This window comes from Monodon monoceros, unplaced genomic scaffold (genome assembly GCF_005190385.1).
Source record: "Monodon monoceros isolate NGI ecotype Baffin Bay Population unplaced genomic scaffold, NGI_Narwhal_1 Super_Scaffold_21, whole genome shotgun sequence".
Lineage (NCBI taxonomy): Eukaryota > Metazoa > Chordata > Mammalia > Artiodactyla > Monodontidae > Monodon > Monodon monoceros.
This window is the reverse complement of record NW_021703778.1, coordinates 35995115-36013980: the sequence shown is the minus strand read 5'-3', so window position 1 is coordinate 36013980 and position 18866 is coordinate 35995115. Positions and strand designations below refer to the sequence as shown.

At 41.5% G+C, this 18866-nt stretch overlaps 1 protein-coding gene across 1 annotated transcript in view; it reads left to right on the top strand.

Annotated features, from left to right (window-relative positions):
- PDE8A (phosphodiesterase 8A) overlaps nt 1–17971 on the top strand; it is a 100444-nt gene extending 82473 nt beyond the window's left edge. Inside the window, exons 21-22 of the mRNA XM_029238033.1 lie at nt 15423–15552; nt 16644–17971. Coding sequence (XP_029093866.1) covers nt 15423–15552; nt 16644–16750 — 237 coding nt within the window. The 3' untranslated portion in view covers nt 16751–17971. The remainder of the gene's footprint in view (nt 1–15422; nt 15553–16643) is intronic.
- The last annotated feature ends 895 nt before the right edge of the window (nt 17972–18866 follow it).

The following is an 18866-nucleotide window of genomic DNA, read 5'->3' as shown; positions in this document are numbered from 1 at the left end:
TAATACAGTACTGCATATTTGAAGGTTGCTAAGAGAGTAGATGTTAAAAGTTGTTATTACCAGAAGAAAATTCTGTAACTATACATGGTGACAGATGTTAACTAGGTTTATTATGGTGATCATTTTGCAATATATGCAAATATTGAATCATTATGTTGTACACCTGAAACTAATATAGTGTTGTATGTCAATTATAACTAAATAAAAATACAAAACACTTTAAAGAATGGTAAACAGCTGGGTAACTATAAAAGATTTTTTCCTCCTTTTAATTTCTCTAAATACATAGAACTATTTTAAGCACAAATTATAACACTGCATTGTAGAGGATAAAATAATTGAAATCATACAGAATATGTTCTCCAGCCGCGGTGGAATTAAATCAGTAACAGTAAGGTATCCAGGTAAACACCGAATATTCAGAAATTGACAACACATTCCTATATAATCCATAGGTCAGATAAAGGAAATTAGAAAATATATAGAATTAAATGTTAATAAAAGTATATATTAAAATTGTGGGATGCAACTAACAGTGATCAGAAGGGACATTTATAATTAGAGAAAAAGCCCTAAAGTTAATGACTTAGATTTCTCTTTAAGAAACTAGAAAAAGAAGACAAAGTAGACCCAAAGTAAGTAAGAAAGAAATAATAAATATAAGAGCAAAACATGAGGAAATAGAAAACAGACAGTAGAAAAAAATTAGAGGAGACAAGATGGTGGAGTAGAAAGGACTTGAGTGCATCTTCTCTTATGAAAACACAAAAATCACAACTGACTGCTTAACAACCATCAACAAAAAAAGACTGGAACCTACCAAAAAAGATATTCAACATCCAAAGACAAAAAGCCACAAACTGCTAACAGCCGTAACAGGAGAAATCAACAGTAACACAATAATAGTGAGGGACTTTAACACCCCACTTACATCACTGGACAGATTATCCAGACAGAAAATCAGTAAGGAAACACAGGCCTTAAATGACACATTAGAGCAGATGGACTTAATCGATATTTACAGAGCATTCCATCCAAAAGCAGCAGAATACCCATTCTTCTCAAGTGCACATGGAAATTCTCCAGGATAGATCACATGCTGGGCTATAGAGCAAGCCTCAGTAAATTTAAGAAAACTGAAATCATATCAAGCATCTTTTCCAACCACAAGGCTATATAAGATTAGAAATCAACTACAAGAAATAAAAACTAAAAAACACAAACACATGGAGGCCAAACAATATGTTAGTAAACAACCAGTGGATCACTGATGAGATCAAAGAGGAAATCAAAAAATACCTAGAGACCAATGAAAACGAAAGCATGACAATCCAGAACCTATGGGACGTAGCTAAAGAAGTTCTAAGAGGGAATTTTATAGGTATACAATCTTACCTCAGGAAACAAGAAAAAAATCTCAAGTAAACAACCTAAGCTTACGCCTAAAGCAACTAGAGAAAGAAGAACAAGCAAAACCCAAAGTTAGTAGAGGGAAAGAAATCACAAAGATCAGAGCAGAAATAAATGAAATAGAAATGAAGAAAACAGAAAAAAATCAATGACACTAAAAGCTGGTTCTGTGAAAAGATAAACAAAATTGATAAACCTTTTTCTTGATAAAACTCATCAAGAAAAAAAGGGAGAGGGCTCAAATTGATAAAATTAGAAATGAAAAAGAAGTTACAACTGACAACACAGAAATACAAAGGATCATAAGAGACTACTCCAGGCAATCATATGCCACGAAACTGGACAACCTAGAAGAAACGGACAAATTCTTAGAAAGGTACAACCTTCCCAGACAGAACCAGGAAGAAATAGAAAATATGAACAGAGCAATCACACGTACTGAAATTGAAACTGTGATTAAAAAACTCCCAACAAACGGAAGTCCAGGACCAGATGGCTTCACAGGTGAATTCTATCCAACATATAGATGAGAGTTAACACCTGTCCTTCTGAAACTATTCCAAAACATTGCAGAGGAAGGAACACTCCCAAACTCATTCTGTGAGGCCACCTTTACCCTGATACTGACACCAGACAACGATACCACAAAAAAAGGAAATTACCAATATCACTGATGAACATAAATCCTCAACAAAATACTAGCAAATCGAATCCAACAGTGCATTAAAAGGATGATACACTATGATCAAGTGGGTTTTATCCTGGGGATGCAAGGATTCTTCAGTATCTGCAAATCAATCAGTGTGATTCACCACATGAACAAGTGGAGGAATAAAAACCATGTGATCATCTCAATAGATGGCAGTAAAAGCTGCTGAGAGGGCTTCCCTGGTGGCGCAGTGGTTGGGAGTCCGCCTGCCGATGCAGGGGACACGGGTTCGTGCCCCGGTCTGGGAGGATCCCATGTGCCGCGGAGTGGCTGGGCCCGTGAGCCATGGCCTCTGAGCCTGCGCATCCGGAGCCTGTGCTCCGCAACGGGAGAGGCCACAGCAGTGAGAGGCGCGCGCCCCGCAAAAAAAAAAAAAAAAAAAAAAAAAAAAAAACGAAAACAAACAAAAAAAGCTGCTGAGAAAATTCAGCACCCATTTATGATACATAAGTCTCCAGAAAGTGGGCATAGAGGGAACCTACTGCAACATAATAAAGGCCATGTATGACAAACCCACAGCTAACACCATACTGAATGGTGAAAAGCTGAAAGCATTTCCTCTCAGACCAGGAACAAGACAACGATGGGCACTCTTGCCACTTTTATTCAAGGTAGTTTTGGAAGTCCTAGCCACAGAAATCAGAGAAGAAAAAGAAATGAAAAGAATCCAAATTGGAAAAGAAGTAAAACTGTCACTGTTTGCAAATGACATGTTACTATACGTAGAAAATCCTGAAGATGCTACCAGAAAACTACTAGAGCTCATCAATGAATTCGGTAAAATGGCAGGATACAAAATTAACGCACAGAAATCTCTTGCATTCCTATACACTAACAACAAAAGATCAGAAAGAGAAATTAAGGAAACAATCCCATTCACCACTGCAACAGAAAGAATAAAATACCTAGGAATAAACCTACCTAAGGGGGGAGGGTAAAAGACCTGTACTCCGAAAACTATAAGACACTGATGGAAGAAATCAAAGATGACACAAACAGATGGAGAGATATACCATGTTCCTGGACTGGAAGAATCAATATTGTCAAAATGACTATACTGCCCAAGGCAATCTATATAGATTCACTGTAATCTGTATCAAATGACCAGTGGCATTTTTCACAGAACTAGAACAAAAAATATTGAAATCTGTATGGAAACACAAAAGACCCTGAACAGACAAAGCAATCCTGAGAAGGAAAAACGGAGCTGGAGCGATCAGGCTCCCTGACATCAGACTGTACTACAAACCTACAGTCATCAAAGCATGTGAAAACTGGACAGCTACATGTAAAAGAATGAAATTAAAACATTCTTCAACCCCATACACAAAAATGGATTAAAGACCTAAATGTAAGACCAGATACTATAAAACTCTTAGAGGAAAACATATGCAGAACGCTCTTTGACATAAATTGCAGCAATATCTTTTTTGACCCGCCTCCTAGAGTAATGAAAATAAAAACAAAAATAAGCAAATGGGATCTAATTAAACTTAAAAGCTTTTTTTGCACAGCAAAGGAATCCGTAAACAAAACGAAAAGACGACCCACAGAATCAGAGAAAATATTTGCAAACGAAGCAACTGACAAGGGATTAATCTCCAAAATATACAAACAGCTCATGCAGCTCTATATCAAAAAAACAAACAACCCAATCAAAGCATAGGCAGATCTAAATAGACATTTCTCCAAAGAAGACATACAGATGGCCAAAGAGGACATGAAAAGATGCTCATCATCACTAGTTGTTAGAGAAATGAAAATCAGAACTACCATGCGGTACTTACCTTGCACCAGTCAGAATGGCCATCGTCAAAAAGTCTACAAACACGGGCTTCCCTGGTGGCGCAGTGGTTAGGAATCCGCCTGCCAATGCAGGGGACACGGGTTTGAGCCCTGGTCCAGGAAGATCCCACATACCGTGGAGCAACTTAGCCCGTGCACACAGCTACTGAGCCTGTGCTCTAGAACCTGTGAGCCACAACTACTGAAGCCCGTGTACCTAGAGCCCATGCTCTGCAACGAGAAGCCACTGCAATAAGAAGCCCACACGCAGCAATGAAGACCCAACTCAGCCAAAAATAAATAAATAAAATAAATTTATATTTTAAAAAGAAGTCTACAAACAATAAATGCTGGAGAGGGTGTGGAGAAAAGGGAACCCTCCTGCACTGTTGGTGGGAATGTACATTGTTACAGCCACCATGGAGAACAGTATGGAGGTTCCTTAAAAAGCTAAAGCTAGAACTACCATATGATCCAGAAATCCCACTCCTGGGCATATATTTGAAGAAAACCATAATCCGAAAAGATACGTGCACCCCGGTGTTCCTTGCAGCACTATTTACAATAGCCAAGACATGGAAACAATCTAAACGTCCACCGACAGAGGAATGGATAAATAAATGGATAAAGAAAATGTGGCACATGTATACAATGGAATATTACTCAGCGATAAAAGAAGAATGAAATAATGCCATTTGCAGCAACATGGATGGACCTAGAGGTTATCATACTAAGTGAAGTAACTCAGACAGAGAAAGACAAATACCATTATGATATCATTTCTATGTGGAATCTAAAAAAATGATAAAAATGAACTTATTTACAAAACAGAAACAGACTCACAGACTTCAAAAAGAAACCTACGGTTACCAAAGGGGAAACATGGTGGGGAGGGATAAATTAGGAGTTTCAGATTAACAGATACACACTACTATATATAAAATAGATAATCAACAAGGACCTGTATATACAGGGAACTCTACTCAATATTCTGTAATAACCTATATGGGAAAAGAATCTGAAAAAGAATGGATATGTGTATATGTGTAACTGAATCACTTTGCTATATACCTGAAACTAACATAACATTGTAAATTCAACTATATTCCAATATAAAATAAAAATTAAATTAATAGTTTAAAAAATAAAAAATTACAAAGCCAAAAGTTGATTCTTTGACAGAATTAACAAAATTGGTGAATACCTAGCTGGAATAATCAAGAGGAAAGAGGGAATGCAAATTACCAGTATCAGGAATGAAAGTATCGTCATTTGACAGTGACAAGAAATAACAGATTCTTGTCAAATTGACAAGAGTAAATGTGACAAATGAAATGGATGAATTCCTTGAAAATTATAATTTACCAAAACACACAGGATTAAGCAATAACCTTAGAAGCCCCACTCAGTAAAGAAATTCTTTGTCAAAATGTTTTATTTAAATATTTTTTTCACAAAGAAAACTCTAAATGGTTTCATTGAAGAAGTCTATCAAACATTTAAGGAAGAAATAATGTGCTAGTCCTACAAATTATATGAGAAAATAGAGGTGAGAACACTTTTCAACTCATTTTATGAAGCCATTATTATCCTGGTATGTAAACTGACAAAGACAGTACCAGGAGAAAATTACAGTTCATAATCCTCATGAACACAGATGCAGAGGTACTTAATTGAACAGTGTATAAAGAGGGTTAATATATCACTAAATAGAGTTATCCAAGATGCAAGGTTGGTTTAATATCATAAAAATCAATTATTATAATTCACCATACTAATTAAAGGAGAAAAACCGTATGATTATTTCAGTAGATGGAGAAAAAGCATTTGACAAAACTCAGCATCCATTCATCGTAAAAAATTTTAGCAAATAAGGAATAGAACTTATTTTTAAAAGGGTATCTTCAAAAACTTAATAGCTATCATTATATTTAATGGTGAAATATTAAATACATTTTTCTTAAGACTGGAAACAAGGGAAGGGTACCCATTCTATTCTGTTCCATCAGTGTATTTGTTATCTTTATGCCAATACCACACTGACTTGATTATTGTTAACTTCTGAAGGCAAATAGTATAAACTGTTCAACTTTTTCAAATTTGCTTTGTTTATACAGGGTCCTTCACCATTCCATATAAACTTTAGAAGGAAATATTAAATACATTTTCTTTAAGATTGGAAACAAGGCAGGGGTACCCATTCGGACTCCTTTTATCCAACATTTTATTGGCAGTCCAGCCATTGCAACAAGGCAAGGGAAATATGTACAAAGAACAGAAAGTAAGACATAAATTTGTTTCTATTTGCAGATGACATGATTCTTTTTAATGTTGAAAACTCTAAGGAGTGTACAAAACAATTACTTAGCATTAGTTAAGTGGAAATTATTTAGCAAGGTTATAGGATACAAGCTCATTATACAAAGTCAGTTGCATTATTTGGTGTACTAGATGCAAACAATGGGAAAATGAAACTAAAAACCCAATCCCATTTACAACAGCAATAAAAAACAAAAATGACTTAGGATAAATTTAACAAAAGAAGGCCAGTTCTTTACACTGAAAACCACAAAACATTGCTGAGAAAGAACACTTCAATAAAGGGAGAGGTGTACCATGTCCACAGATTGGAAGACTCAATGTTCTTAAGATACAGTTCTTTCCAAATCAATGTATAGATTCAGTGCAGTCCCAGTCAGAATCCCAGCAGATTTTTTTGGTAAAAGTTGACAAACTGATTCTAAAATTTATATGGAAAGTTGAAGGACCATGAATAAAGAACACAAACTTGAAAAAGTTGTACAATTTATACTATTTGACTTCAGAACTTACAATAACCAAGCTGGTGTGATACTGGCATAAAGATAACAAATACATTGATGGGACACAATAGAAATCCCAGAAATAGGCCACAATTATACCATCAGTGGGGAAAGGAAAATTTTTTTCAGCAAGTGGTGCTGGAATATTTTGGATATCTCTATCCAACAAAAAATGAACCACAACTCCTACCTCATTCTGTGGAGAAATATCAGTTCACAATGGATCATAGACCTAAATACAAAAGTTTTAGAGAGAACATAGGAGAATATGCTCAATTAATTGGAATGGGATAGATGTTTCTTAGGTACAGAAAACAGCAAACATAAAAAGAAAATTTGGTGAGAACCAAAATTCAGAAATTATTCTCATCTAAACACAGCTAAGAAAATGAACAGGGAAGGCACACTGGAAGAAAATATACACAGATCATATCTGACAAAGGATTGTATTCAGGATATATAAAGAACTCAATAATAAGCCAAACCACCTAATTAAAAATACCAATTTTTTAAAAGATTATTTATTTATTTATGGCTGTGTTGGGTCTTTGTTGCTGCACATGGGCTTTCTCTAGTTGTGGCGAGTGGGGGCTACTCTTCACTGTGGTACGCGGGCTTCTCATTGCAAATCATGGGCTCTAGGCGCACAGGCTTCAGTTAGTTGTGGCACGTGGGCTCAGTAGTTGTGGCTCGTGGGCCCTAGAGCACAGGCTCAGTAGTTGTGGCGCACGGGCTTAGTTGCTCCACGGCATGTGGGATCTTCCCGGACCAGGGCTCGAACCCGTGTCTCCTGCATTGGCAGGTGGATTCTTAATCACTGTGCCACCAAGGAAGTCCAGAAATCCCAAATATTTTAACAGACGCTTCACAAAAGATATATGAAGGGCTTCCCTGGTGGCGCAGTGGTTGAGGGTCCGCCTGCTGATGCGGGGGACACGGGTTCGTGCCTCGGTCCGGGAGGATCCCACATGCCGTGGAGCGGCCGGGCCCGTGAGCCGTGGCCGCTGAGCCTGCGCGTCCGGAGCCTGTGCTCCGCAACGGGAGAGGCCACAACAGTGGGAGGCCCGCGTACCACAAGAAGAAAAAAAAAGATATATGAAAATGTGCTGAACATCATTAGTAATCAGGGAAATGCAAATTAAAACAACAATGAAACACCACTACACATCCACTAGGATGGCTAAAAATTACAAAGACTGACAACAAAATGTTTGTGAAGATATGGAGCAACAAATTTACTCATCAGTGTAAAATGCTCATCACACAGTGATGATCTGTCACATCATCGTCGCTTTGGGAAGCAGTTTACCAGAGGTTTTGTTGGTTTTACTGTGGTAAAACAGAATTACCATTTTAGATGATCATGGTTTTTTTCTTTCATTCTTTTAATGTAGTATATTACATCAATTGATTTCAGATGCTGAATCATCCTTATATTGCAGGACTAAAATCCCACTTGGTCATGGTGTATGATCCTTTAATATGCCACTGAATTCTGTTTGCTAGTATTTTGTTGAGGGTTTTTGCATCAGTATTCATAAGGGATATCAGTCTGTAGTTTTCTTGTGTCTTTGTCAGGCTTTGGTATCTGAGCAAATGCTGGCCTCATTGATTTGAGTTAGGAAGTCTTCTCTTCAAATTTTTGGAAGTGTTTGAGAAGGACTGGTGTTAATTGTATTGAAGAGCTTGGTAGAATTCACAGGTGAAGCCATCTGGTCCTGAGCTTTTCTTTGTTGGGAGGTTTTTTATTACTAACTGAATATCCTGACTATTATAGGTCTATTCAGATTCTCTGTTTCTTCATAATTCAGCCTTAGTAGGTTGTGTGGGTAGGAATTTGTACATCATCTAAGTTATCCAGTTTGTTGGCATACAGTTGCTCATGGCACTTCCTTATAATCCTTTTATTTTATTTTATTTTATTTTTTGCGGTACGCGGGCCTCTCACTGTTGTGGCCTCTCCTGTTGCAGAGCACAGGCTCCGGACGCGCAGGCTCAGCGGCCATGGCTCACGGGCCTAGCCGCTCCGCAGCATGTGGGATCTTCCCGGATCGGGGCATGAACCCATGTCCCCTGCATCGGCAGGTGGACTCTCAACCACCGCACCACCAGGGAAGCCCTAATCCTTTTATTTTTGTAAAATCAATAGTAATGTCCCTACTTCCATTTCTGATTTCAGTAATTGGAGTCTTTCTTTTTTCTTAGTCAATCTAGCTAAAGTTTTTACAATTTTGTTGATCTTTTCAAGGAACCAACTTTTGGTTTTGTTGATTTTCTCTATTTGTTTTTCTATTCTCCATTTTTCTTATCTCTGCTCTAGTCTATCAGTTCTTTCCTTTTGCTAGCTTTGGGTTTAATTTGTTCTTTTTCTAGTTCCTTCAGGTCTAAAGTTAGGTTGTTGATTTAAGAGCTTTCTTCTTTTTTTAACACAGGCATTTACAGCTATAAATTTCCCTCTTAGCACTGCTTTTACTGCATTCCATACCTTTCCATATGTTGTGTTTTCATTTTTATTTGTCTCTGGGTATCTTAAAATTTCCCTTGTGATTTCTTCTTTGACCCTTTGGTTGAGAGCGTATTGTTTAATTTGCACTTTCAGTTTACTTTCTGTTGTTGATTTCCAGTTTCATTCCACTGTTACTGGAAAAGGTACTTTGTATGATTTTGATCTTTTAAAATTCATTGACTTGTTTTGTGGCCTAACATACACATATTCTATCCTGGAGAATGTTCCATCTGCACTTGAGAAAAATATGTTCTGTTTTTGGGTGAATGTTCTCTATGTCTATTGGGTCCAGTTGGTTAACAGTTGTTGTTCAAGTCCTTAATTCCTTATTGATCTGGCTGTTCTATCCATTATTCAAAGTGTGTTACTGAAGTCTCCAGCTATTATTGTAGAAGTGTCTGTTTCTCCCTTCCATTGTCAGTGTTTTCTTCATATATTTTGGAACTCCAGTTGTTTGGTCCATATGTGCTTATAATTGTTAAATCTTCTTGGTGAATTGACCCATTTATTAATAATGTCCTTTGTCTCTTAGAACCATTTTTGACTTAAAGTCTTTTTTGTCTGATATTACCAAAGCCACCTCAGCTTCCTTTTGGTTACCTGCATGGAATATCTTTTTCCATCCTTTCACTTTCAACCTATGTCCTGGTATCTAATGTAAGTGAGTTTTTGTGGACAAAATATAGTTGGACCATGTGTTTTTATCCATTCTGCCAGCTGTGCCTTTAGATTGGGGAGTTTAATCCATTTACATTTAAAATAATTACTGACAGAGAAGGACATACTTTTGCCACTTTGTCTTATGCATGTCTTATAGCTTTTTTGTCCCTCATTTTTTCCATTACCGCCTTTGTGTTTGATTCTTTTTGTGGCACCATGTTTGATCCACTTCTCATTTCCTTTGCAGATATTCTATGGGTAACTTTTTTTACAGTTACCGTAGAAATTACATTATAACATCCTGAAGTTCTAGCAGTTTATTTTAAGTTGATACCAGCCTATATTTCAGTTGTATACACAACCTCCTCTACAGCTCTGTTTTTCCACCCCACCTTTTTTTTTTTTTTTTTTAATACATTTCTTTATTTTTTGGCTGCATTGGGTTTTCGTCGCTGGGCACAGGCTTTCTCTGGTTGCGGTGAGCGGGGGGCTACTCTTCATTGCAATGCGTGGTCTTCTCATTGCGGTGGCTTCTCGTTGCAGAGCATGGGCTCTAGGTGCGCGGGCTTCAGTAGTTGTGGCACACGGGTTCAGTAGTTGTGGCTCAAGGGCTCTAGAGTGCAGGCTCAGTAGTTGTGGCGCACAGGCTTAGTTGCTCCGCAGCATGTGGGATCTTCCCAGACCAGGGCTCAAACCCATGCCCCCTGCATTGGCAGGTGGATTCTTAACTACTGCGGCACCAAGGAAGTCCCCCACTTTGTTCTTGATGTCACAGTTTATATATTGTGTGCCTATTAACACAGATTTGTAATTTTTATGCACTTGTCTTTTAAATCCTGTAGAAAATAAAAAGTGGAATTTCAAGCCAAAATTGCAATAATACTCTTTCATATGTGCTTATGTATTTTCCTTTACTGGAGATCTTTGTACCTTTATGACTTTAAGTTGCCATCTAGCTTCCTTTCACTTCAACCTGAAAAGACTCCCTTTATCATTTCTTGTAGGCTAGATCTAGTGGTAATAAATTTTCTCTGCTTTTGTTTATCTGGGAATGTCTTCATTTCTTCCTCATTTTTGAAGGACAGTTCTGCCAGATATAGAATTCTGGGTTGACAGGTTTTTTTCTTTTAGCCCCTTAAGTAATTATCCCAGTGCCTACTGGCCTCCAAGGTTTCTGCTGAGAAATCAGCTGATCGTCTTATTGAGACTGTCTTCTTGTGATGAGTCACTTTCCTCTTGCTGCTTTCGAGATTCTCACTTTGTCTTGGCTTTTGACAGTTTGGTTATAATGTGTTTCAATACGGTTGTTTTGGGGTTTATCCTACTTGGAGTTGTTTACCTTCTTGGATTTGTAGATTTGTGTTTTTCTTCAAGTTACAGCAGTTACCGGCTATTATTTCTTTCTCTTTTTTTTTGAATTTATTTTTTCTTATAAAGCAGGATCATTAGTTATCTATTTTATACATATTGGTGTATATATTGTCAATACCAGTCTCCCAGTTCATCCCACCAACACTATCCACGCCCCCGCTTTCCCCCCTTGGTATCCATACGTTTGTTCTCTACATCTGTGTCTCTATTTCTGCCTTGCAGACTGGTTCATCTACCATTTTTCTAGATTCCACATATATGCGTTAATATATGGTATTTGTTTTTCTCTTTCTGACTTACTTCACTCTGTATGGCAGTCTCTAGGTCCATCCACGTCTCTGCAAATGACCCAGTTTCGTTCCTTTTTATGGCTGAGTAACATTCCATTGTATACATGTACCACATCTTCTTTATCCATTCGTCTGTCAGTGGGCATTTAGGTTGCTTCCATGACCTGGCTATTGTAAATAGTGCTGCAGTGAACATTGGGTGCATGTGTCTTTTTGAATTATGGTTTTCTCTGGGTATGTGCCCAGTGGGCTATTATTTCTTCAAATAATCTCTGCTCCTTTTTTTTTTTTTTTTTTTCTTTTCTCTTTCCCACACTCTGATAATGCATGTATTTGTCTGAGGTTGTCCTGTAAATTACTTAGGGTCTTGTCACTTTTATTTCTTTTTCTTTCTCCTCTTGACTTGATAATTTCAAATGTCCTATCTTCAAATTTTTATTGGTTCTTTCTTCTGCCTGCTCAGATCTGCTGTTGAACCCCTCTAGTGAATTTTTCAATTCACTTTTTGTGTTTTTCAGCTCCAGAATTGTTGTTCGGCTCTTCTTTATAATTTCTGTCTCTTTATTGATACTCTCATTTTGTTCATATATCATTTTCCTGATTTCCTTTAGCATTTAATCCACGTTTTCTTTTAGCACTAGTGCATATTTAAGATAGTTGTTTTGAAGTCTTTAATAAATCATTGCGGGTACCTCTTTAGGGATGGTTTCTGCCAATTTATTTTCTTCTTTTGAATGGGTTATGTTTTTCTGTTTCTTTGGGCTTGTGATTTCTTTTGTTGTTGAAAATGCGACATTTGAAAAAACGGCCACCTCTCCCAGTCTTTGCACTTTGGCTCTGTGCCAGGAAAGTCTTTCGCTAATTATCTGGGCATGCTCTGAGTCTTGGGGTTAGCCCAATGTGAAAGCTTACGGTCTCTTCAGGTCTTTTCTGAGCATGTCTTGCCCGAGACATTTCCCCTCTATATACAGCTGCTTTTGAATATCTTAATTTCCCCAAGAGGCTTTTCCTTGGGGCCTTAAATGGTGCATTTGTTTGTCTCCACCTGTAATCTCTTACCCCAGGCATCTGTGTGTCTGTCATCTCCATGCAGCTTTCCTAGGCAGTAACCATTGCTCTTCCACCTGAGAGCTGGATTAGGTGAAATAGAGGCTAGTCCTGTAGACAAACTCCAGACAGGTTGGAATGTTGCAAATGAGGTCAGCTCCACACTCCTTCCAGTTCGATTTAAACAGTTGAGAGCTGGGCTGCTGTCTCATCCGGACCAAGACTGTGCTAGGGAGGAGTGGGGCAAGGGTGAGTAAAAATACCATGACACTTCCTACCATTTTGAATGACTTTTTCTTGATTGGAGGTTCACTTGGTTACTGTAGAATCTTTGTCTCCCAGGCATGGAGATCTCATTGGTGGCCTAGAAGTGGGGCATGGGCACGGAGGACTTCATTGGCAAACAGTGGTCTTCAAAAGCGAATAAGGGCCTGAGAAGCTCCATGTACCTGTCACATTGGGCCAAAGAGAAGAAATACAAGCATGAGCGTTTTCATTGCCCTTCAACAAGGCAGCTGCTTCCATGTGGAGGGGAGGGAAGGCCTAGAGTGCAGCACTGACAGAAAAGCCTCTGGAGCCATGAACTGCTGAGCTCAGTGAGCCTCTGCTATGGCTTTCCCAAGAGAGCTGGTTCATTATCCAGCACGACCGGGCGGGGGGGGGGGGGGGAGCCAGGAGAGCACCCACCCTGTGTGGTACTGCTCTCTGAGCCAGACAGGCCAGTGGGCTGTGAACCTGAGGCTGTTCCTGCACCCTCCACCCCTTCCCATACACACCAGGGCAGAGACTCACGTAGAGCTAACCCTGCAACTTTCTGCGACAGCACTGGGGGACGGGGCTGCCAGCCTGTGGCCTAACAGCAGAGGCTTCACCAGCCAGCAGAGGCCAAGACTTGTCAGTATTCCCTGCTTAGTCTCTTCCCAGAGCACCCTCACCCTACCTTCCACACCTCCTGGAGTGTGCTCCTGGCCGGACAACTGGTGTAGATAGTCTCTGCCCTGCCTCTCAGGGCTCCCTGGCCCGTACAATCCTAGTCAAGCGTGTGCGACTTGGCTCCCTGGCCTGGAGCGGCAGGGGCTCTTACTGCTGGCTTCTGCCCTGACCCATCGTCTAGCACCATCCACCTGAACACAGGGAGCACAGGCCTCTTTCTTAGCCCTGTCCCCGGCACCCTCAACACCCACCTAGCATAAGTACATCTCTGCAGCACAGTGCTAGGTACAGTCCCTCCTAGGAAAACCCCCAAAGGTTACCTGCTGCCCCCAAGTGGAGATTCCATGTTGAGAGCTGTAGTGAGTCATTGTCACTTCCAGGGAAAGTCACCTGCCGTTAGCTGTGAGGCCTAGTTCTTCCAGTCGCCCGGGCCTCGGATCCACCTTTGTGCAGGGCAAGGTGACTTCTAACCAGTCCCTGCGGCCCTGCTGGTGATTGCCAGGCCTCGGCCGAGACAGCAGAACAGAAGTGGAACGGAACAGGGGAGGCAGCTCCTGGCCAGTTGTCAAGATCAACAAGGGGGACTGGCCCAGTTTGCCCTGTGAGAACAGTTCCAGGGGTAAGAGTTGGACGGACAGGCTCCCAGCCCCAAGAGTAGGTTTTCTTTTGGTCCCGCTGAACCTGAATTCTTGTCCCAGTGCTGGCCGCTCAAGAAATGTCCTCCACTCTCCCACAGCCCCAGATGGCCCACAGAGTTCAGCCACCAGAGTCAGGCTTCTGGCAGATGGCCAAGCACACCACGTACCTCCTGTCCTCAGCCCTTGCTCTCACTGACCGGCTCTCCACAGGCCCCGACTGGTCAACAATTTATCTCGTCCCAGGATCGCCACCCCTCTGTCATCTTCTCACTATGCCTGGCCCAACAGGGCAGCCTGCCCGGACCATCAGGAACAATGATCCAGGTGCCCCTGAGGACAGCTGTGCCTTCCAGAGCCGGAGGATGGCTCCAGCCCTTCTAGCCAGGCCCGCCCCGGCCTTCCTTGTCCTACACTCAGTCCCCCTCGTCCTGCCCCTCGTGTGACCGTCTGTTTAACTCTCAGCCCTGGCTGCCTGCTCCAGCAGGGACCTCTCGGTGACTCTAATCGCACCTCGTTCCCGCCTCGTTCCAGGAAGACCTCCTGCTTCATCGTCACCCTCCAGGCATCCCCTCATCCTTTTCTCCAGGACCCTTTGATGAAAGCAACCTTATGAATAAAAAGAACAAGAAACTCCTTTATATCTTTCAAGATATACTTGCCTTTCCCCCCCAGGATCTTAATTATATTTTCAGTTTTTTACAAATCTTTCTGGAATCCTGAAGATGTTCTGGAAGCGTCTATCAAAGTACATAAAAAACTCATCCCAGAGCTCTTTTTTTTTTTTTTACCTCAAGCGTGTTCATAACTTTTTCAAATGAAATAATTTGGCCCAAGATGAGCAGCAGCCACTTGTCCCTTCTCCGTGAAGGGGGCTGTTTCTCACTCACCATTGCCGCCCTGGATCAGGCCCTTGAAACGCCTGCTGGGTGGGAGGATGGCTGAGCTGACTAGTGTGCTCGTGCACCGCAGGTACCATTTGCAATCGTACCTCAGGAGCTTCAGCAAGAGGTTTCCAGGTGTTGAAAACGTGGGTTGGGTTGGGGTGTCCTTGGTGCCCCGGCATAGAGCAGCCCCCATCGGGGACGACGTGGTATGTAGTGGCAGATCCGGGTTGTTGGCTGGTGCTGTGATCGGCTTCTCCCCACGAGCACTCTGGGCTGCCAGGAGAGGCTTTTGGCAGAGGGGTTGCTGCTGACGGGGAGTGGAGCCAGATACTGGAGTCTCGTAATTCTGGCGTTTTCTGCTTTGCAGACTGATGAAGAGAAGCGACAGGACTTGCCTGTGGTGATGCCAGTTTTTGACAGAAATACCTGCAGCATCCCCAAATCCCAAATCTCTTTCATTGACTACTTCATCACAGACATGTTTGCTGCTTGGGACGGTAAGAACGCTTTGGGCATATTTCCCTCAGGAACGGGGAACTGCATATTAAGTAGTGCATAGTGTAGTTTTTGACTGTAGAATATGTTCGGGGGCTCAGACTTTGAAGAAGGGCTGAGGAGAAGCAGTGAGCTGACACCGAGGGCCGTGAGGGCGGGGTGCTCTCTGTACTCTTCCTCCTCAGCTGCCGCTGGCCCCAGGGGCTAGACGTTGTTGTGCCGGTTTCATAGATGAGAGGATTGAACTTGGGGCTGCACAGCCGGTGGTGGAGAGCCCAGGATTCAGAAACACTTATGTTGACTCCAAACCCCACGTCGTTCTGTGGGAGCCCTTTTGCCATCTGCTCCCCCAGCTTCTCCCGCCTCACGTGGTAGCCGACCCGAGAGCAGGCTGGTCTCTGACGGGTACACGTCCCTCTTCTTTAACCTCAGGTGCCTGCAGGAGCCTGTCACGTAAAGGACTCTCAGGGAAGGGGCCCCACTAATACTCCCTGTCCAGATCCATGGGCAGGAGACAAACCCCCATGTCAGGGTGCTGGGAGGTGGGGGGAAGGACGGACTCAGACGGTGGAAAGAGCTGCAGCTTTGGGGCCAGACTGCAGGCTCCGCAGCTCCTTGAGTCCAGATTCATGGCCTCTCCTGGCCCCATTTTCTTCGTATGTAAAATGACTTGCTCCCCACTCATGCCCTAGGGCATGTGCTGCAGGTGGAAGATGGTGGTATAAATTAGGGTGGGGGGGGGGGAGGAGCAGGGAGACACACCCAGGAGAGCCAGTCAGGGCCTAGGGCCTGGCTCCTGGCACCCTGGGCCCCAAAGGTGCTGATAAAATGGTGAGTATGCAGATGAGCTCCCCTTCTGCTTCACCTACCAGTTGTCAGCTCACCAGGTGGTTACAGAGGAGCTGCTCGCACTGAGCACGGGACTTGGCTTTAGTCCATTCCGGCCGCTGGGTTTGCTGTGTCTGCTGAGCACTGTGCAGTTGTCTACTCCTGTCTGCCCCTCTTCCGTAAAATGCTCTCTCCTTAGAAAGCCTCAAAGTCTAAATTTACTGAGGCTGTGAAAGGGTATCACAGTGCCATCTTTTTTCTCTAGCCTTTGTAGACCTGCCTGAGCTAATGCAGCATCTTGACAACAATTTTAAATACTGGAAGGGACTGGACGAAATGAAGCTGCGGAGCCTCCGCCCACCTCCTGAATAGTGGGCAGCACTGCCTGGGGCCCTGACGCTGTGTCCCTCCAGTCACTTGGGATTCCTGAGGGCTGTCAGATTTCCTTGGTCCTTTCATCCCCCGGTCTGCAGAGCCTGTAAGAGCACACAGGGACGTCGGCAACCTTCTGGAGCCACCATCTGATGCCATTGCCATAAAGTGAGACTTAGTCCACTCAAGGTACCTGGGCCTGCTGTGGGGGCACTTCAGAAAGTCACGTGAGAACCGTGGTTTGCATTCACGTCCGTTAAAACATGAGCTCGGGACTGACCCCGCGAAGGACGGTGATGGATTTCCTGCCAGTGACAGAGAGTGTCTTGTTGCAGTTTCTCTGTTATGTAAGAACAGCTAATGGCAATCGGATCTTTTTTCACATCACAGAAGGTGCAGTGACTTCTCCTTTAAAATTGAACAGGAAATGCAAAGAAATTTTGAAGTTGATTATTAATGTCAATTATTAAAATGTTTTATTTATTTTATTAGAAGTTCAATATTTTCTATGAATTTAAAAATACTTCAAAGCCAACTTTAAGTGCCATAACCAAATTTACATGATTCATATTCATTAAATATGTATTACTTTGTGTACAGACTTATTTTCATAATGCAAATTTAAAATATAAAATGACACATTTTTACTGCACTATAGAAGTATTTGTGTATGTTAAACTTTCCTGATTGATGCTAATTGGGAAAAGCTGTTTTGTGGGTGGGTCTGATTCTAGAAGCACTCAACGAGAAGGGCTCCTGTACAGCAACCGGAGCTCAGAAACTGCTCTAGTTGTCTGACGGGCTCTGCAGGTGACTCCCCAAAGTGAAAGAAACTAGGACTTCACACTTTTTCCCTAAAATTTTATAATTGAATTTCCAAAAGTCTGCCTTATTTTATACAGTGTTTCTATGAAATATTCTCCATAAAAACAGAGAAAATGCAGTATTTAGTGAATTGACATCTTATAACCAATCTGTTTTCATCTGCATTTTGCTTCCTGAAACTTATAAAGGTTCTGTATCTTCACATTTTGAACAAAAGTAGTACCATAAAAAATGACACATGATGACATGTCAAAGCGCTCGCTGTTTCCTTTTAAACTTGTTTTGTTCCAGATAAAAGTGAAATTAAACTATTTGTTTTTAAGACAACATGTGCCACCTTTTCTGTGAAGTTTTATACTACTAAAAATACTTTTTTTTTTCTCCCTGTAAATAAAGAAGATACCTTTATTTTACAGAAAAGATGAATGGTTAAATGACTTTTTCAGGGTCACAAAGGGCCAGGTGAATATGTTGACAAAGTCTCAGATACCTTAATTAATTCACCAGTTGGTACCCATTCAGAGAGATCATGCACCCTGGAGGGGCTCTCAGGGATGGGTCCCTTTGTCTAAAGAAACAAAGGCCCCTTTTTCCTGTGTGGAGACATGTGACCTAAGTTGGTAACTGTGGACTGATGTGGGAAGAAAGCCCTCTCCGCTCCTCTAGGTGCCAGGAAAGAAAAGGAAATGATCCCACAAGGAACTCAACCATCATGAGGTAGAGACAGAAAAATCAGAAGGAGACTTCACGTATCTTAACATGTTTGAAGAGGTACAAGAAGCAATAGAAACCATAAGGTAAACCAAAGTAGTTTTGAAAAAAAAAAAAGATTTGAAAAAGAACTGAAGAGACATTCTAGGTATGAAGGATACAGTCATCAAAACAAATGGAGGGACTTCCCTGGTGGTCCAGTGGCTAAGACTCCACTCTCCCAATGCAGGGGGCCCAGGTTCCATCCCTGATCAGGGAGCTAGATCCCCCATGCATATCGCAACTAAGAGCCACATGCCACAACTAAAGATCCCGCATGCCACAACTAAAAGATCCCTCATGCCGCACCTAAGACCAGCACAGCCAAATGAATAAATAAATAAATAAATAAATGTGTTTTGTTTTTTTTTTTTAAAAAAAGGAAAACTTCTGTACAGGTTTAACAGGAAACCAGACATAACTACAGAGAGAATTAGTAAATTGGAAGACTTAAGGAAATGACTCAGCATGCAGCACAGAGATTAAAAATGGAAAATGTGAAAGCAAAGTTAAAATATGGAGGGTAGAATGAAATGCTTCA